Below are 21,668 nucleotides of genomic sequence, written 5' to 3'. Positions count from 1 at the left end.
AAAAATAAAAAAAATATATATATTTTATGTGATCTCTGAATAAACATGATCAAGAGAATAAAAACAGACAAGTCAGAAAGTACAGCATGAATAAGACAGAGATATGGTACAATAGGCACAATTCATGAAGACCACAAAGAGGCAGGGTAATAAAAGCACATCCAAATATTAACTTGTAAATAGATGCCCCCAGCCATGTAGTACTGGTGTTGTCAAGAGGTGGAAGCATTTTATGGTTTAGCAACTGATAACTGGCTAAGTGACATAGTCATAAAACAAAGTTCTACTAGACAACAGAAAGAAATAAAATAGTAATTCTTGCTAGAACACAGAGGATCCCTGAAAACAGTATTCTAAGTCAATGAAACTGGTAAAAAAAAAAAAAAAAGACCTACTACTGTTGTATAAATTCACTTGTATGAAATATCCATTACAGAGCAATTTTAGAGTTAGAAGTATAAGCCAACTTCCAAACAAGGTTTCCAAAAAGCAAATGTTAATATCAAGAATCAGCAAATGGTGGCTGGTAGTTCAGCTGTAGAGTGCTTGCTTAGCATGTGTGCAGCTCTTGGTTTGATACTCAGCACCACACCTGAATAAATAATGATAATGTGTCCATCTACAACTAAAAATATTTTTGAAAGCATCAATATGGGGTTGGGGCTGGGGCTGTAGCTCAGTGGTAGAGTGCTTGCCTTCCATGTGTGAGGCATTGGGTTTGATCCTCACCACCACATAAAAATAAAGATATTGTGGTCTATATACAACTAATTTTTTTTTTATAAAAAGGATCAATAAATGGGTTGGTATCAAACTAAAAAACTTTTTCACAGCAAAGGAAATCATTAAGAATTATAAACAGAGAGCCTTCAAAATGTGAGAAAATCTTTGCCATATGCACCTCAGATAGAACATTAATCACCAGGATGAACACATAATTCAAATTATTTAACACCAAAAGAACACCAACCTATAATCCAATCAACAAATGGGCAAAGGAACTGAAAAGGCACTTCCCAGAACATATGAAAATGGTCAGAAAATATATGAAAAAAATTCAACATCTCTAGCAATTAGAGAAATGCAAATGCCACTCTGAGATTCCATCTCACTCGGGTCAGAATGGGAACTGAAAAGAATAAAATGATGATAAATGTTGGTGGCAGTATGGGGAAAATGTTCACTTACACATTGCTGATGGGACTGCAAATTGGTGCAATCACACTGGAAAGCAGTTTGGAGAGTACTCAGAAATCTTGGAATGTATCCGCCATTTGACCCACTTATCCCACTCCTTGGTTTACACACAAAATCCTTAAAATCATCATACTACAGTAACACAGCCACAACAGTGTCTAAAGTGGCTCAAATCACAATATTGAAGCTATGAAACCAACCGAGGTACCCTTCAATAGATGAACAGATTAAACAAATGTGTCATGTACACACCATGGAATATTAATCAGCTGTGAGAAAGAATGAAATTATGGCATTTGCCAGTAAATGGATGGAATTGGAGATTATCATTCTAAGTGAAATAAGCCAATCCCCCAAATCCAAAGGCTGGAAGTTCTCTTTCATAAGTGGATGCTAACACACAGTAATGAATGGGGGAGGGAATAATAGAAGTTCATTGAAATAGACAAAAGGAATGGGAGTGAAAATGGAAACAGAAAAGACAGTAGAATAAATCTGACACAACTTTCCTATGTTCACATGTGAATACATGACCAGTGTAACTCCATATTATATACAAATATAAAAATGTGAAGTTATAATCTATGAATGTAAATATTCAAATACAATCTACTGTCATATACATCTAATAAGAACAATAAAGAAACAGCATACTACAGGGACATAGCCACATCAATGTTTATCGCAACACAATTCACAATAGCTAGACTGTGGAGCCAACCTAGATTCCCTTCAATGGATGAATGGATAAAAACATGTGGCATATATACTCAATGGAATATTACTTAGCACTAAAAATAATAAGATAATGGCATTTGCAGGGAAATGAATGGCATTAGAACAGATTATGCTGAGTGAAGTTAGCCAATCCCCAGAAAAACAAATGCCGAATGTCTTCTCTGATATAAGGGAGGTGACTCAAAATGGGGAAGAGAGAAAGAGCATGGGAAGAAGATTATCTCTACACAGGGAAGAGGGGTGGGAGGGAAAAGGAGGGAGAAAGGGAGTTGCATGGATGGTGGAAGGAGACCTTCATTGTTATACAAAATACATGTATGAAGATGTGAGAAAAAAATAATAGTGTTACCTTAGATTAGGTAGAGAGAAGTGATGGGAAGGGAGGGGAAGGCTGGGGAGATAGGAAGGATAGTAAAACGAAACGGACATTATTATTACCATGTGTATATATGTGAATGCATGACCAATGTGATTCTGCAACCTTTATACTAAGAAAAATGAGATATTGTATCCCATGTGATTCAAATGTCTGATATGTCAAGTTCATTGTACTGTCATGTGTAACTAATTAAAACAAATTTGAAAATCACATAAAAATAAAATAGTGGCTTGCCTAAAGTTAAAAAAGTAGATAAATAAATAAAAGTACTATTTTTTTTACATTTGTAAATTACTGAAATAATATATTGGTAGTTTTCTAGGACTTTTGACGTGTAGGGATTAGAAAACTGACATCTAAGAGGTGCCAGGTTTCTTTTCAAGAACATGAAAATGTTCTAAAATTGACTGTGTAAATGGTTACATAACTCTGTTAATGTACTAAGAGACACTGAATTTTACATGTTATATGGGTGAATTTGGTGTCAGGTGCATTACATATATCATAAAAATGCCTTTTAAGAGATGTACTGAGAAAAACTTAGCTAACATTTTTCATTGGCTAGTTTGGATATCAGTCCAGACATAATACAAATATTTATATGCTTCATAATTGTATCTAAAATAAAAGAAAAAAAATAAAGAAATAGCCTAAGTTTTTCAATAATTAATCTAAAACCTAAAACATATCTGTATTTTGAGAAAAGCATAAAAAGATTTGTACACATTTTTAAAGTCAATTTAGTAATTACTTGCAGATTTTGAATAGATGCACAAAAATGAAGTAAAAATAACAAATTTTCCTGAAACATTCTATTAAATAGTACCTCTAATTTAGTTTTCCTTGTTGTACCATGGAAGTAGAGACAGCATGAAAAGCTGCTGGGTTATAGAAAAAAGTCTCAGCTTTCCTCAGACTAGATAGTTTAATGAAAGATGCTGATTTTGTAAGAGAAAAATTCTAAAAGAAAATTTTAAGTGTAAGAAATAAGTGCAGTGTAAAGATCCCCAAATATAATAAAATCAATTATAATTAAAATATAAAGAAAGCTGTTCATTGAAATTAGTATCCCAGAATAACTTTTATTACATAAGCAGGTGTTGATTTACAGATGACATGTTCAATTTTCTACATACTTGACTTGTCATTTGTCTTAGTTTCTTCATTAAATCTTGTCTTTATATTTTAAATTTATGTGAAAATGTGCTAAATCTTCTAGAGAAGCCTCTGATACACGTTGTAGTTTCAGGGTACCAGCTGGCTGTTTTTCAAGATGTCTCACAACTACCTGATATTTCTGTTAATGATTTTGTTACTCAGCTCACTTTAAAAATTTATTATTATTATTATTATTATTATTATTATTATTATTATTACTATTGTTATTATTATTATTATTATTATTATTATTATATAATGATGTTTACTCTGAAAAAAATATCACTACATACAACAGTAAGCTGCTGTTTATTTCTGAATTCCCTTAAGAAAATAGAAGATTGTGTACTCCTGTTTAGTCACTATCACATTCCTTACACAACAGGGTGAGCCCTGTATCTCTACATACTGCTCTTGATAAAGTTGCAATGTTTAACAAACTACTGAAATCTCAATCAAAAATGGTTACACAGGTCTCATTGGTAGTGGTGAATTCTACAGAGGTTATTATCCCTCTCTTATTAGAGACTCAAGTTAATACTCCACATCCTCACATCTTTAAAGGTTTGCTAAAATAATTCCAATATACTTTTACAAAGAATAAAGGAGATGCTAGGTAACCTGGTCTCCACCTCACTGCCTGTCCACATCTCCTAGATTTCTCACTGGTCCTCACACCACTCCTGCTTTACATAAACCCTGCCACCCTCATTAGTCTGGACATGGGGGTTCAGTGCCAAATTAATGAATTTTAGAAGGCTACAATTATCTTTGTACTGAAAGTCACTATATAATAGTAATTAGGCCATGAAATGAAGAAAACTATTAGCAAGTTATCATGAATATATGCATCAAATTACAGATGAAATCCACTGTGGTTTTGCTGCAATTCATCACATTAGTCCCAATTTATGATGATGACAAATAGATGCTTTTAAAGAGGTGGACAAGACATGAATGAAAACAAACAAAAAATATATCAGGACAGTTATTTTCAGATTTATGTTAAACTTAAATGACTAAAAATAAATTTACCAACTATAAATATACAAAAATATATTGAAGAAAGTCTATTACAAAATACAGCATCTACATTTCAGTTCAACTGTAAAATCTGGAATGAACTGTAAAAGTAACTAATTTATTTGAAACTAGGTATGAGCATGTCCATTATGTGTTTCATTGTGATCTTCAAGTATAGCAACAAGAAGACATTAAAATTGTTATTCAGTAATGGGATGTAGCTCATTGGTAGAACATGTGTTTAGCATGTGAAAACTTTGGGTTGAATTAATAGCACCAAAACTAGATATTGTTTCAGCATTATTGAGACCATATTACTAATGTCAGCATATAAACCTACAAAAAAAACTTAACTCAACCTCTTAAATCTTTATAAGAAACAATTTCTTAAATTGAAGGTTCTGTTAGGCCCAAGTTTTTAAAATTTTCTCCTTTTTAAATATTAAAATTCATTTTAACTAAGTCTTTTGTGTTTAGTTGACACATGGGTACCTATAGTTATTTTAAAATATGTACACAGTGTGTAAGAATCAGAGCAGGGAAATTGGAATACTCAGCACTTCAAACACAGACTGGTTGTGCTGCAAATGAGGTCTAAGTTATTTTTGCTGGACAACAGGTTGTAGTTCTGTGTTGATACAGAAACACATTCACAATATCTACATTTTTATATTCATCAAGATTCAACATTTAGCCATAAGCAGATATCACTTTGAGTATTCCTTTGAAGACTCTTTATAAAGATATCTTGCTTGATACTTACTTCTTCTGCTTTATCCTTTCCATATTGATCCAGTTGTTCTTTTAAATGATTAGTTTCATTGATTAATTACAAATATTTGTTTTCCAGCATGAGATGATATCTGTCATTCTGAGCTTGAAGTTTTTTATAACATCATAAAATTGGGTTTGGACATTAATAATTCCATCTATTTTATTTTCACCTTTGTTCTGATAGTCATGCAATTGGTCTTCACGCAATGTAGTTTCTCTTTGTAGTTTAGATACCTTCTCTTTAGAAGCTTCCTGCTTTCTGAGGTGTTCATTCCTTTTTCTTTCTTCATTTTGATACCTGTGTTCCATCTCCTTCAGTTGGCACTGTCTTTGTTTTAGGTGTCTGTTTACTTGATCTGTAGCCAAAGTCATTACTCTTGTCTGATGCAGCTCGTTTTCTAGGTCACTTGTTTTTACTTTAGACTTTGGAACCTGTTGGGAAGAAATCTGACTACTACCGTTTAGGTTAGATACATCAATATTCTTTTTTTCCTGTGAACTAAAGTCTTTATCTCTGCCTCTCTGGAAAGCAAGTTCTAGATTTCTTTTTGGTGTTGGACTTTCACCATGATGGGGTGGAGCAGGACCAGATCTGGCAGGGTGAGATTTGACATCTGTTTCTGTTCTTTCTGTGCTTTGTTTTTCACTCTCAGGTGTGAAATTTTGCAATGTACTCTCAACTTTCCAAATACCCAACTGTTCATTGTCCTGAAATATTTCCATAAGTGTTTCCTCATTCAATTTTTGTGTCCATGGAAGGCTGGTATTCTTTTCTCTTAAAATTTCAGTATTCTCAAAGCACTTCTTTTCCTGGTTCTGATATTTTACTATGTCTATTCCCAGTCTTTTCATAGAGACCTCATCCTTCTTCTTGTGATATTTATGCAATAGCTTGTTCTCTGTCCCGTCACTAGGAGAAACCTAAATAAAACCAAGGATACATTTAGTTAGCACTCAATAAAATGATGTTTCATAATTTTCACTGAAATTAAAGAAAAACCTGTATATTTATATGGTGAAAGGGTTTCAATAAATAGGTACCCACAGAAGAAAAATTAAATGTAAACTTCTGAGCTTATAAAAATATAAATTCCCAGGAGTTCAAAAGTTAATTCAAGAAGATGGATCTATGAGAGTAAAAGAAAATTACAACTTAAAGAATGTAATAACTGCCAGGTTCAGGGGCTTATGCTTGTAATACCAGTGTCTCAGGATACAGAGGCAGGAGGATCACAGGTTCAAAGCCAGTCTTCAGCAATTCAGTGAGACCCTGACTCATTCATAAATAAATAAATAAATAAATAAATAAATAAATAAATAAATAAATAACTGGGATGCATCTCAGTGGTTGAGCACCCTGGTTCAATTCCTGATTATAAAAAAAGAAAAAAAAATAAAGATTGAAAAAATCTGCATTATACCAGAATGAAAGAATAGATTAAGTGATTAGTTAGTTTGCCAATGTAAAAAAAATAACTTTGCAGAAGAGAAGTGACAGAGAAAACCCCACACATATAGTTATCTAATACTAGACAAACACACTATAAAACATGCATTGGGGAAAGGATATGTTCCTCAACCAATTGTGCTGGGAAAACTGAAAACTCATATGTCGTAGGATAAATTTAACCCCTATTTCTCAAAAACAAAGTGGATCAAGGACCTAGATAATAGATAAAAGACCCTAGACCTATTACAAGACTAGACAGGCCCAGCACTCCATCTTGTCATTGTAGGAACTGAATTCCTCAAAAAGACACTTAAAGCACAAGAAGCAAAATAAAGAATCAATAAATGGGGTGGTATCTTTACAGCAAAGGAAACCATCAAGAATGTGAGTAGATAGCATATAGAATGGGAGAAAATCTTTGTCACTGACATGTCAGATAGAGCATTAATCTCCAGAATATATAAACAACTCAAAAAATAACTCACAAACAAAAAATAACCCAATCAATAAATGAACAAAAAACTGAGCAAACACTTCAAAGAAAAATATGTACAAACAGTTAACAAGTATATGAAAAAAATGTTCAACATCTTTAGTGATTAGAAAAATGAAAATTAAAACTACACTGAGATATAAAGAATGCAAGTAACAATAAATGTTGGTGAGAATGTGGGGAAAAGATTCACTCATACATTGCACCAAGCAATTTTTCAGGAAAGCTGTATATAGATTTCTCACAAAACCTGGAAAGAAATGACCATTTGACCCAGTTATTCTTCTCCTCAGTGTATACTCCAATGATACTATAGTGACACAGCCACATAAATATTTATAGCAGATCTTCACAAAAGTTAAGCTGTGGAACCAACCTAGGTGCCTTTCAACACATGGAAGGATAAAGACAATGTGTCATATATACACAATGGATTCAGCTATGAAGAATGAAATTATGGCATTTGCTGGCAAATAAATGGAACTGGACACTGTCATGCCAAGTGAAATAATCCAGTCCTCCAAATCCAAAGTCTGAATATTCTCCTTAACATGTAGCTGCTTACACACATAAGGGTGGAGGATAAAAGAATAGAAGTTTGTTGGTTAGACAAAAGTGAATAAAGGGCTGAGAGGGGAGGGGAATATAGTAGAATGAATCTGACATTACATTCCTATGTTCACATATGAGTACATGACCGGAAAAACTCTACATAGAAGAAGTTATATGCTATGTATGTGTAATACACCAAAAGAACTCTATTGTAATGTATACCCAAAACAATAAATAAAAATTAGAATTCACTATTTCTCATGTTGATCCACTTTTAGGATCATATGATCTACCCTTTAACCAGTTAAAAATTCCAAATATTTTATTATGTACCTATCTGTTGGGATGGCTTCAGTGGCAAATAAAATAACATTTAACTTTAAGAAGAATAAGTTTGCAATCTGACACCTCATGTATTCAACCAGACCATAGTAAGAGCCTTAGCTCTACATCTACTGAGACATACAAAAGTTCTCCAAGGTCTTTTCCTAAAAATATTCCTAGCATATTTTGTTTTCTAACATTTTGTAGCTGGGAATGAGAATTGCATCTATTGATAAATGATAAATGTAGGAACAGCATTAAACACATGATCTATATCAATGAACAATGTATCACAATTCTGAAAAGGAGCACAAGGCTAAAAACATAGGCAAATTGCATGATTTTTCTCCAAGTCTTTTGCCTCTGCTTCTAGTGCTCATCCACAAAGCCAGTTACTTCTGTCCTATGAATGGATAAACACCAAAGAAGGCCTGTGTTTCAAAATACAAATGACAAATAAGGCAAAATGTGTAAGGCTCTACTCAGAAAATCCTGAGATTTCTACTAAGTAGCATTTGTTTCATCTCAGTGAAGATTGAAACATGAGTCAATATAAAATAAAGGAAATAAACAGATCTTATGTATTAGGAACAAATACTTACCAGTAATTTATTTCCAAGAACATATTATGGTATGCCATTTTTTCCAAAGGTGTTTTGTGCTGAAGTAGGAGATTACTTGGAGCAAAGTGTTTATTTCTCTTCTCAAAAGTGAGAAAATGATTTACAAAACCAGAGTATTTGCTGGCCCCATTTTTCCTCCTTACTTAACAGTGGGAGTAGTAATGCACATTAATACAACAAGAGAGCAAAGTAACTTCCCCAAACTAGAAAATCTACTATTAGAAACAAGGGTTTTGAGATCATAGAAGAATCATCTATTCCTCTGGAAAATAATAAAAGTCTTTTCTCTTTATAAGGCTACTCTGAAAGTCGTCATGGGACTGCTGCGGAGAAATACAGTTGAATTAAGAACATTATTTAATTCAATGGGACAAAAATTGCACCTCTCACCTACAAAATATGTACATTATGGTTATAAATATATGGATTTAAAACCCTCTATACTTTCCCATGATTAATAGATTTACTGTTTAACCATGTTACACACACACACACACACACACACACACACACACATACACTCACTCATTTGAAAACAGAAGAAAATAATTCAGGAAACATTTCCTTTCTGCACATGTCTATCTCTTTTTGTTTGCAAAGATATGTTACTGAAATTTCATATTGTAAATTCTGGCATTATGTTCTCATGGAAATTGTCTGTAGGTTTCATTTTGTTCTGCTAAAATCTACAAATTTATTTCAGCAAGGTTTTGGCTGTATATCAGCAGGTGACAGAAGTCTAAATGTTTAATTTAAGAGTGGGACCTTCAAGATTAAAAAATAATTCCAAAAGGTAGATTTATTCTTTATGAGTAAATGTCTTACATTTCAATTGCACAAATGACAGATAAATTTGGGTGAGTGAAAACATTTCTTAAATGCAGACAGAAATGTAATTGTGAAACACTTTAAAAAAATGTTTTAAAGAGTTGCATAGCTATTTAGTTTGTATTTTAACATAAAACACCCAAATTTGTATTTATGTCAGTGATTAAACTAAACTTCTTCATTCAGAAAACAAATGCTGAACAACTATCAGATGCTAAGTTTTGCTGTAACTAGTTTTGTCATAAATATCATTATTTAATTTTAGAGTCAGATAACATTGTGTGTTTTTTTCTGGTTTGTCAGATCTTTTTTTAAATTTTTTTTATTGCCAAATAATGAACATTGTGTTTTAAATCAAAATAATAGTTCACACCCCACATACCCATGCTTTGGTAAACAGCAGACTGCATATAAAAGGAGGTTCTATAAGTCTGTGATTCCTGGCATTGTGGGAGATGTCTGAAGTGTGTGGAAGTACACACACATGATGACTGCATGTTGGTGAAATTGCCAAACAGCACATTCCTCAGACCACATTGCCATCATTAAGTGAAACATGGCCACATACAATAAGTTAAAGGGATTTTTATAAATAATTCAAATGAAATACAGTAAAAATTTTAAATTTTACTGAATGTTCATTTACCTGATTAAAATGATTTTTTGCAGTCTCCAATTCTGTATCTATTGTACAGAGATTTCAGCTTGCTTTCTCACTTGATCCTCTTTGTTGTATTCTGTTTCTTTTTCTTTTAATGGGTTCTTATTTTTTTCATGTAACATATCATCATTTTTTCTCTTCACCTCATCTTCTTTTAAGGTATATCTGAAGTTAATATGGATGCCTTTTAATTGATTTTTGCCAAAAACCAAAAATGTCTTTTTATGTTCTGGCTCTTTGTATGCTGATTTAGTATCTTAATAAAAATTCTATGTTCTCTGAAGCTTTTCTAGTTTAACATTTTAAATTTCTCCTTTAATCTTGTGTAAAACATACATAATTGAAAGTCAATAATAAAAGATTGTTTTGTTATTTGATAAGTTTCTGTTACTAGCAAATCTTTTAGATACCACAGAAAAGGAATTTAGAAATGATTTGGTAAATTGACAAGTTAAAGGTAATTTTTTTTGCACAATCATAGATCCTCCGCAGTTAAAAAGATAATTTCATGTCAAATAAGTTTTAAAGACATTGTTTATATACAAACTTATGAATTCAGTAGTAATATCATTTATCTTCATAAAATATGTCAGGTATACCTATAATTGGCTTACAGTGTAACAGCATATTCAGACATTCTTTTTTCAATATGAGTCTTTTGGAGCTGGGGTTGTAGCACAGTGGTAGAGTGTTTGCCTAACAAGGGTAAGGTGCTAGGTTCGATTCTTGTACCACATATAAATGCAATAAAGATATAAAACATATGTATCTTCTGTATTACTATGACCTCGAACTGGGATAAATAATCTAATACCTGTTATTATACTTTTTATGTTTCTTTTATGGTAACACTCTCAACTTACCTTTTTGATCATTATGTATTTTACAAAAAACTCAAAATCCATTTTTGAACAAGATGGGACCTAATATTTAATCCAATAATGAAGAGTAATGTTCTTCAACAGATGAATGGATAAAAAAATATGATATGTGTGTGTGTGCACACACACAATGGAATATAAGACATAACAAAAATAAATTTATGTCAACATATAGTCTACTGTCATGTATACCTAAAAAACATAAAAAGTATAAGTCCTTTCAATAAAGAAATATGAACAAATTTATGAATGAGAATGGATTTGAATAAAAAAATAATCTGTTTTCATTTCATTTTTTAATGAATGTTAATGTTAGAAGTGTAGCCAAGGGTCTAGCTCAGCACTAGCACATCACACTAGTAACACAAAACCCTTAGTTTAAGCCCCAAAATCAGCCTAAAAACTATAAATGTATAATAACATGTTTCAGGGCAGTGAAAAATGCCTCATTGGTGGAATATAAACTTTCTTGAGAGAAATTTAAAAATTCTGTAATCTTTTTAAAGTTTCCCACTTTAACCAAATAACTCTATATTGAAATTTTTTTCAAAAGTAAACAGAAATATAGAAAGTTTTTTTTTTTTCTTTTCTTCTCATCCCCAACTTTGGTACCAGGGATTGAACCCACAGAAGCTAAATCCCTTAGCTAGATCCCAAGGTCTTTTTCATTTTTTTTTGCGGGGGGGGGGGGGTGAGACAAGGTCTCATTAATTTGCTTAGGACATTGCTGTTATGTTGATGAGGATTATTTTGAAGTTTTGATCCTCCTATCTTTGTCTCCCAAGCTGCTGGAATTATAGGCACATGCCATGGTATGTGAGTAGGAAATGATTTTTTTTTATAAATGATATTTCTTGAAATATTAATTGTAATAAAAAGATAAAAATATAAACAAATAACAATCCCAAATTATGTTTGTTAAATAAATAGATTACTAGCAGATGGGCTTCCATAGAGCCATTAAAATTGTGATGGGGAAAAATATGAACTTATTTTTAGAAGTAATCACATTTAATAATATGCTATCATATTTGTAAGAATTTTATAATTTATTCACGTTTTCTCCCTTGCAAAGTGCTAACAGATGAGGCAGTAGTTAAAAAAATTTTGTCCTTCTTATTTTACTGGATTAAAGGAAAAGATTCCACTCCTTCTTTCAATGTAGGATATAATACCTCAAATTGTGGAGTTGTTGTTTCAATTCTATGTTTTCTTGCTTAAACTCGGATACCCTCTTTTTTAGCTCATGAATCTCATTTTCCAGTTGTGCATTTTTTTAACATGTAGTGAACACTGTGTGCAGTGACTTTGTTTGCTTTTTATTATTCTTTGAAGTGATAGAACTGCTTTCTGGGTTTTCAACAGGCTAACAGAATCTGTCAGAAAAAAAGAAGATAGAAATAAAATATGTGACTAATTTACATATATGAATGCTGTATATTTCACATGCATTATTTATACACTAAAGCAATGAGTGCATAAAACACGTAACACAATATGCTGAACTCTGAAGATATAGCAGATGAGATTAGACCCCTATTTTTCTTTAGCTTAAAGTCTAATGGAGAAGACAGACATACACAAAAATGATCATTATAATTTTAGACAGATGATATTAGAAAAGAGGTTTGTGATCTAATACATAAATCTGATCTATAGAAAAGATTCCCTGAGGAAAATGAAAATACACTGAGAAATGAACAGAAAGCAGGTAGAATGTGAAGAACATTATTCTTTCCAACATAAAAATTCAAGTTTTCCAATTTCCCTGTGGTCTATACTTGTACAGAAACTAAGAGGGACACTCCCACTATAACCTGCTGCTGGACTTTGGTCTTGAGAGAGACAACTCTTTATCTTTCTTGCTTTTTCTTTATTCCCTGTTTACTAGGTTCATTTCTCCCAGTACTAGAATATATCAGCACTCATGTTATAAATCAATATTCTATCAAAGGAACTGTGTAGAATATGTTTTTCTTTCCATGGACATATCCATCTTCTTTCTCTTTTGCTTTATGATGTCTCTCTCCAGATGAGTGAGATACACACATCTGTGGATGATCCTCAAAAAATACCTGCAAAATAAAGGACCCCAATGAGCTGCATGAAGACTTCACTATCACTCTTTTAGACATCACCCAAATTTTGGTCTTGAAAGCAGCTAACTAACATGTAGATAGCTACAGACTGAGCAGTCATACTTTCCATAGGGTGTCTTAGCATTGTGCTCCAGATGAAGCTGAACACTTATCTTCCAATGGCTCCTGATTTGGTAAAAGCAGGGTGGATGTCATAAAAAAGGCATTCCTTGACAACATGCTAACAAAGGTGTATACACCCCAAAGGATGGGAGGAATGATATTCATTGTAACTCATCTGACTTTGCATTCATCATCAAATGTGAGAAGGCTTTCAAGTCTTATTTTAAAGAATTTTGAGGATTATGTTTCATATTAAATAGGATTCCACTTTTTAAACAATGAACTAACAAAGTTTTTGTTTGAAAATATGAGACTTAGGTGATCAGTTGGGGATTTGACACTGAGATATGGCCCCTGCCCAGGATACACCCCAAAGGGAAAGCTGTAAACCCAAGGACCTACATATGCCAGCCAAATAAAATAAATCTAGATGTGTGCTAAATCTCACACCAGGAATGTTGGCAATGTGAGAAAAAAGATTAGACAGCATCTCTAAATTCCATCATTCCCCATTAATGCACACAAATACATTTTTTTAATATACTAAGACATTTTGATAAAATTATTCAACATATTGACTGAATTTTCTGCAAGGATGAGAAACAAAATGAAAAGGTCACCACAGAAAAAATTGTTTAATACATGTAAGAAGACAGAAATTGGGTCAACATACTTTATACACAACCAGAGATATAAAAAAAATGTGCTATATATGTGTAATAAGAATTATAATGCATTCTGCTGTCATTTATTTTTTTGAAAAATCAATAAAAAATAAACAAAAAATAACAAATAAACATTAACCAGGATGTAAAGTTAATATATATATATGTATATATGTATTTTCAACTTGTAGCAAATAACTACTGATTTTCACTAGAATTTTGAGCCTTTGACAACATCACCCTTTCACATGAATGCAGTCAGTGACCATTACCATTCATAACCCAGGTGGTTATTCGTCACTCTGAAATTTAGTCTCAACTTTTTATTTTTCAAAATGTTTATGCAAGTGAAAGCACAAGCAACATTTAGAATTGTTTTGCCTCCATTAAATAATAAATTTAGCTATAAGTTGACAAGACTACTAATACTATTTTCAGATTCTAACCAGTTCAGAGTGGTTTTAGATGTAATTAGTAATATATAATGCCTGGATTCCAAAAGACTATTTAAAAGGTATTTTCATTTGGCCTCCTTTACTTTCTTCAAGAAGAAAAAACAAGAGGAAACAGGAAGAAATGCTTTATATGTTGACATACCTGAGACTGGATACATTGAGCGTCATCAAAACTTTTGTGCTCTTCCTCTGAAGTCATGTCAAAATGGGTCTCTGCTGATAAATGAATACATTTACTCACATTCCTTAGAACTGCATTAGAAAGAGTGAACATCAATCCAAATAGAAAAGGGTAATTGTAACACCAAAACAACTTAATATTCCCAAATATGATTTCCAATTAAGTTTAATATTTGGTGAATAATTACTAGTTTCAACTTTCCACAGTTTTTCTTTTTTTTTTCTTTTTCTTTCTTTTTGTATACACCTTGGGAGTGGACCCACAAACTTATGGATTCTTGTCAAATACTCTACCATTTAGTTCTATCCCATGGCCACTTTAATTGGCAACTGGAGTCCTCTGAGTGGACTGAATACAGCCATCCTTCAAGGCTTGGACTTCCAAGTAGTTGTGAATAAAGATGTGCCCATTTTCACCCAACAAACATTGAGTTCTCTGGGAATATTTTTTCTTGATCCAAATCCTCAGCACACATCTTATAGAGACATGACAGGATACAAGGTTCAGTGCAAACCATATTGCCAAGATTTGTCTACTCAAGATCAATGAAATTTGCTCAGAAACAAGCTTGAAAATACACATGGAAAGAAGGGCTGATTCTGGGAAAATGTTGGTATAGAGTAAGCTGTATTCTAAGCTGCACTATTGCATGGAGACCAAAGAGTTGGTGAAGAGCTTCTCAGCAAAGTGAGTGAAAGAGGGATTTTATTCAAATCCCTAAAATTTCTGAACACTGAAAAGGTCCAGAGATTCAGTAATCTGTGTAACATAAACAAAAAAAGCCTACAACCTGCATGCAAATATCAGTGCAGATCTGCCTCAGACAAATGGGGAGAGAGAAGAGGAAGTTGCATTCTAAGTTGTACCATGATGTGCCCTGCTAAGGAGAAACCTGAGATCAAAAATATTGCTTAAACTGATATGACCAAAAGGTGCACTATGCACTGGTGCTTAAAAAGCATGCTCTTCTCTCAACTGGTGATGAGAGTTCTAAAGCCATAGCCATCCTCAGAAAGAGTGCAACAGTGGTTTCTTTGATTCAGTTCCTCTAAACAACAACAACACACACACACACACACACACACACACACACACACACACACACACGAGGATCCTGGAAGTGCCTATCAAGGGACCTTGGTTGTGCCTGATGGAAGGTAAAAAAAAAAAAAAAAAAACTGGTGCAGGCTAGACTATACCCGTGTGACTCCAGTGAAAAGGGCAAAGGGGAATCTATGTGTTTGGAAGCTAATGTGACCAGCTGAAGTGTCAGAGAAAATGACCTAAGAAGGCAGAGAGGGAAACCGGAAGGCTTGGGGCCCGTCCGGGCGTTGCGCAGGGAGAAAGCGTCCTGAATACGATCTATTCGAGGAAGCCCAAGTGTGTTGTTGGGCCCCTGGGAGCAGGAGAGGGTCCACTCACTCCTTGCTGCCTGTTGGTGACTTGAGTGTTTTAAATCTTCTTCCCTTTTGGCTGCTCCTCAGTGTCCTCAGAGGCCTTCCCCAAACCCTCAGGCTCCATCGCCTCCATCATCAGAACTCCTCTTCACTCTCCACTATCTGTTTGAAGCAGTGGTTTTCAACAGCCGTGCAATGAAAATTGCAAGTGGTCCTGCCTAGCTGAGAGCAGCGTTGGAGGGCCTGGGTTCCCGAACATCTCCCTCTTTACCTCTCCCCTTTCGCTGCAGCCCTCCGAAGCCCCTCCTTGAGGAAAACTTAAGGGCAAGAAGTGGCTCTTTACGGAGTAGTCCGCTCCTGCCAGGGCGAGGTTTCTGGAAATGCAGATTGGAGGAAGACAATCCGCTGGTGCATAGTCAATGGCTCCCTAGCATCGAGGGCAGTGGTCCCTAACCTGAGCGCTGCCGTTTGGGGGCAGAGAAGATTTGGTTTTGTTGTGGATTTGATCTTAAGCATCCTTCCCATCAATTCCCATCCCACCCACGTCCTTCAACCTGATACACAAGCGTCTAACCAAAAGTCTGGCTTGGGTGGGGATATGTGCAGTGCTGCCACTAAGATCTGGGTGCTGTTTCTGAGTGTGTCTCTTTCAGGGCAACACAAACCTGAAACTTATCCAACCATGAAAGAAACAATTTCATCTTTTGGCACATTTGAAAGACTGAGAAACAGAGAAGGGCTGTTAGGGTGAGTGTCCAGATTCCTTGGCAGAATGGGAATTTCTTTGTCTACTTCCGTCACCACAGGCACATGTGTTTTTTACCTGTTGAGGTACTTTTTCAAATCTAAAGCCTTGGCCTACCGGTGGACGATGCTTTTTTTTTTTTTTTTTAATTCCCCTTAAGTGACTCATCTGTAACTGATATTTCTTACTCAACATTTGGAAGAGGACAGAGACTCCTTGAAGAATTTAAATCACCTAGGTATGGAGCAGAAAACATTACTCATGAACTCTACCACTGAGCTCCAGCTCCAGATCCTGTTAGGAATTACTGACCCATTCCAGAATGAAGCTTCTGAAAATGAATTCCTGTGCTGCCTGCTCAAGCCCCTGCTTAGTACCTGAAAGCCTCTTTTTCCCAGAGACAGACTAGGGCAGGGAGATGCTTGCTGGAGCCCTAAGCAATGAGGGTTGATCTGCAGGTGGACTCAGGGAATTTGGGCCTTCAATTTCATCTACACAGATAATGTTTCCGATGTGTTGGGGTATTCAAGATGGTAAATTTCTTGTGGAAGGAAAGCTTGACATTCATTTACTATCATTTTTTTTAATTTTTAAAATTTAATTTTATTTACTTATTTTTGGTGTGAGGGATTGAACCCAGAGCCTCACACATGCTATTGTACATGCTACAACTGAGTTTTACCCACAAGCCTATTTTTAAAGTTAAATTAAAATCTTAACTGACACATTAAAAACATGAACAAGCATACATATTAGTGGGTTAACAGAATGTTTCTGCACCTGTATACATGGGATGATGTTGACATCAGGTTAAATATATCCATCTCCTCAAATATTTGTCATTTCTATGTAGTGAAAACTTTTCAAATCTTTAAAAAATCCTTTCTTATAATTTTCTGAAGTATACAGGACATTATTGCTATTTATAGTGACCCCACTGAGCAACAGCACACTGGAACTTCTTGCTTTTAACTGAGGCATAGTTTTCATTGTTCAGTCTTTTCCCTTTTCCCATCCCTCTCCTGCCTGCTCTCTCCTGCCTTTCATTGTCCTACTTTCAACTTCTGTGAGATCGCTTTTGCAGATTCCACTTGGTACATCAGGTGGGATTTATCTTTCTTGTCCATATTTCACTTAACATAATGATCTCCAGTTCCATCCATGTTGTAAATGACAGGATTTCATTCTTTTTATGGTTGCATAGTATTCCATTGTTTATGTGTGCCACATGTTCTTTATTCATTCATATCCAGGCAGGAGAAATTTTCTCTTACTCAGGGGAGGGTCAACCATTTGTTCTAGTCAGGGCTTCAACTTATGTAGGGCAATTTGCTTCACTCAGTCTGTCAGTTCAAACACACACACACACACACACACACACACACACACTTTTTTTAAATGGTGCTGGGATTGAACCCAGGGATGCTCACATGCTAGGCAAATACTCTACCACTGAACTATAGACCCAAACCCCCAATTTAAATACTAATCTCATCCTGAACATCCTCCAAGAAATACTTAGAATAATGTTTGCTCCAATCTGGGTACACTGTGGCCTAGTCAAGTTAACACATGAAATTGACCATCCCAGTGATACATGCTATAATGCCTATAAAGCTTCAAAATTTTATGCTAAGATAAAGAAAACCACACATATCACAAAGGACCACCTGTATGTGATTCCATTTAAATGGAATATTCAAAGTAAGCAAATATATAGGGCAGAAAGGTTAGTGGCTGCCTAGGGTTGAAGGGATGGTAGGATTTTGAAGTGATGATTGGCGGGTGGCCAGGGTTTGTTTTTGGGGTGAAAACTGTTCTAAATTTGACATGGTTCTATGGTTTGTCTCCCAGAGGACATGCAGGTGTTCAATACCCAAAGTCATATGTCAATGGTATTAAGAGAGTAGAAATTTAATTCAACAATGGCATTTAGAGGTGGTGCCTGTGTAATGTGATTAGGATTCAGTAAGGTCATTACAGTGGAGTCCCTGTGAACACAGACTTGCCCTTTCTTTCACAAGATATAGTGTCTGATTGACTAATCCTATCACACACTTTTTGGATGGGCATCTTCTTTCTACTTCTTGAGTTTCTCTTTGATAGGGAGATATAAAACAAAAAAGAATTATTATAAGGGAAATCACATCTTCTTAGTTGGCCTAACAAGGTAGACTTTGTTATGGATGGGTACATAAAACCTTTATTCTTTCTTTCTTTTTCTTCCAGTACTGGCATTAAACCCAGGTATCTGTGCATGCTTGGCAAGCACTCATTCACAGAGCCACATTCCCAGCCAGATATTATTGGACTACCTGCCAGACAAGCATGGATTTAGGCAGGAAGATTTAGATACAATCGCTGGTATGCAGAATTCCAATATGAATGTGGAAATTACCCAGGAGCAGCAGAATATCTTTACTTTATTAGAGCTTTGGTCCCAACGACAGATAGAAATGCTTTGAATTCTCTCTGGGAGTAAAGTGACTTCTGAATTCTTAATGCAGAATTGGAATGCAGCCATGAAAGACACTTACATATTTAAAAGAGAAATGACATAGATAATTATTCTGTGAGTTCTCCACTCCGGTCTCTTCAGCAGTGACCATGGCTCATTTACGGTCTCTTATTTTCTTTAATCACTCCAAAAATTGTGATAATATGATTGATTTCTTCCTTTACCAGCCATAGTATCTTAAGGCAGCTCAGGCAGTGTGTTCACATATTTTCTTCCACATGACTCCTGCGGTCATAATTAACAAAGATGTTTGACAATGCTGGAAATGATAAAGAATCTAGTAAAAGTTATGCAGTCAGAGTCTCACACATCCAAAGACCCAATTACAGAATTTGTTGAATGCCTGTATGTTAATTTTGACTTTGATAGGGCTCAGAAGATGCTGAGGGGATGTGCATTGGATGACTTGATGGCTTGCCATGAGACTTTCATTGAAAATGCCCCATCTCTTCCATATTTGAGACTTTTGGTTATATCCACCAATGTACCAGTATTAATATGTTGGTAGATTAAACTGAACATGAATGACTCCAGAAGAGGCTGAGAAGTGGATTGTGAATTTGATTAGAAATGAAAGACTGGATCCAAGATTTATTCTAAATGAGGTTGTGTGATTATGAGTAACAGTGCAGTCTCACTTTATCGGCAAGTAATTGAAAAGACCCAAAGCCTTTCTTTTAGAAGCAATATGTTGGTCATGAATATTGAAAAGAAACATATTCAGAATAGTAGGTCAGAGGCTCCTAACTGGACAACCCTAGATTCTGGGTCTACTAAAAAACAGTAAAGAATAGATGAAAAAAGAAAGATGAAATAATAAAGCCATTATGTAAAGGGTGACCTACATTTTAAAAGCAATTAACATATTCTGTATAAATTCGGAGCATTTGAATAAAATTGTCCCCGATCCATTAAAAATAAAAAAGAAGAAGAAGAAGAGGAAGAAGAGGGACAGATACCAAACTGGGTGCAATGGTACATGCCTGTAATCCTAGTGGCGTGGGAGGCTGAGACAGGAGGATCTCAAATTCAAAGCCAGCCTCAGCAAAGTTGAGGCGCTGAGCAACTCAGTGAGACCCTGTCTCTAAATAAAATACAAAATAGGACTGAGGATGTGACTCAGTGGTCAAGTGTCCCTGAATTCAGTGTATCCCCACCCACAAAAGAGAGTCAGAAACCAGACACATGAACATGCTCCCACCATGATGCATTACAGCCAAGGGGAAGTCTTGGTAAGAATCTGTGAGCTGTGTATGCAGTGGTGCACACCTGTAATCCCAGAAATTTTGGAGTTTGAGGCAGGAGTATTACAAGTTTGAGGCCAACCTTGGCAACTTAGTGAGATCCTGTGTCAAAAAAATAAAAAAGGGGCTGGGGATGTGGCTCAAGCGGTAGCGTGCTCGCCTGGCGTGCGTGCGGCCTGGGTTCAATCCTCGCACCACATACAAAGATGCCTTGTCCGCCGAAAACTAAAAAATAATATTAAAATTCTCTCTCTCTCTCTCTCTCTCTCTCTCTCTCTCTCTCTCTCTCTCTCTTAAAAAAAGTAGAACACCAGCCTATATCAGAAAAAATTTTTATCTAATAGGTAATTAGAATATAGTACTTCTTCATATTTGTATTAATCATTGCCATGTGGAACTATCAGCCAGACTTTTAATATGAAATACACTGTTATTACACTGAAGTTATAGGAAACTGGCCCAAAATTCAGAATCAAATTTCCAGTTGTCCTACAGTCTTGAGACAGGTAAATGAGGGTCTTCCACTAGAAATACCAGAATAGAATTTTTTAAATTCAGGGTCCCTGGATCTCTAGAAGACTTTTATTAAATGATATTCATGATATGTTCATGTGAACATGAAGACAAACATGAGCATGACTTCCTCCCTTAAACATAGGCATGATATTCAGATTTATTTAACTATCTGATATGAACTGAATATTTTTATCTTCAAAAGACACATGTTGAAGCCTAATCCCCAGTGTGATGATTCTCAGCAGTGAGGCCTTTGGTTATGACTGGAACCCTCATGAGTGGGATTAATGACTTTTTAAGAGGAGAAAGGCAAGAAATTATCTCTTCTTTTGCTATATGAGAAGGCAGGAAGAAAGCCTCCCTCTGTAAGCCAGGAATAGCCCTCACCATGACCAAAGAAGCCAGCACCTTGTTCTCCAGCCTCCCAGTCTCTGGTACTGAGTGAAATAAGTTTCTGTTCTTTAGGTTTTTCAGACTGTGGTGTTTTTGGTATGTCACACAAACTGATGAGACAAACATGGAGACACAGGAACTCCAATGGTACAGATGTCACTAACATGTGGCATGAAAAGAACGTGGATTTTGGTGTTAGATAGATCTAATCAAACATGAGTCATTGCTAAAATTTTCTCCTAATCTCACATATTATCCATCTGTGAAAGATG

General features: G+C 34.9%; 1 protein-coding gene and 1 pseudogene across 1 annotated transcript; one reads left to right on the top strand and one right to left on the bottom strand.

The window, feature by feature from the left end:
• Positions 1-5,320: 5,320 nt before the first annotated feature.
• On the bottom strand, positions 5,321-14,601 carry LOC139704188 (ankyrin repeat domain-containing protein 26-like). The gene is made up of 2 exons (XM_071607245.1): positions 14,545-14,601; positions 5,321-6,190 (listed from the first exon to the last, which is right to left on the bottom strand). The coding sequence occupies exons 1-2, from the start codon at positions 14,599-14,601 to the stop codon at positions 5,321-5,323; spliced, it is 927 nt and encodes a 308-aa protein (XP_071463346.1).
• Positions 14,602-18,780: 4,179 nt separating this feature from the next.
• LOC139704187 (eukaryotic translation initiation factor 3 subunit E pseudogene) lies at positions 18,781-20,030 on the top strand (annotated as a pseudogene).
• Positions 20,031-21,668: the final 1,638 nt, after the last annotated feature.

The sequence above is a fragment of the Marmota flaviventris genome, unplaced genomic scaffold (assembly GCF_047511675.1).
Source record: "Marmota flaviventris isolate mMarFla1 unplaced genomic scaffold, mMarFla1.hap1 Scaffold_44, whole genome shotgun sequence".
Taxonomy (NCBI): domain Eukaryota; kingdom Metazoa; phylum Chordata; class Mammalia; order Rodentia; family Sciuridae; genus Marmota; species Marmota flaviventris.
Note: the sequence above shows the minus strand (reverse complement) of the source record. Positions and strands in the feature narration are given on the sequence as shown.

Coding starts and splice junctions, on each gene's coding strand:
- LOC139704188 (XM_071607245.1), bottom strand. CDS start 14,601: ATGACTTCAGAGGAAGAGCACAAAAGTTTTGATGACGCTCAATGTATC. Junction 6,191..14,544: donor CTCAATGTATCCAGTCTCAG/GTATGTCAACAT, acceptor GGTTTTATTTAG/GTTTCTCCTAGTGACGGGAC.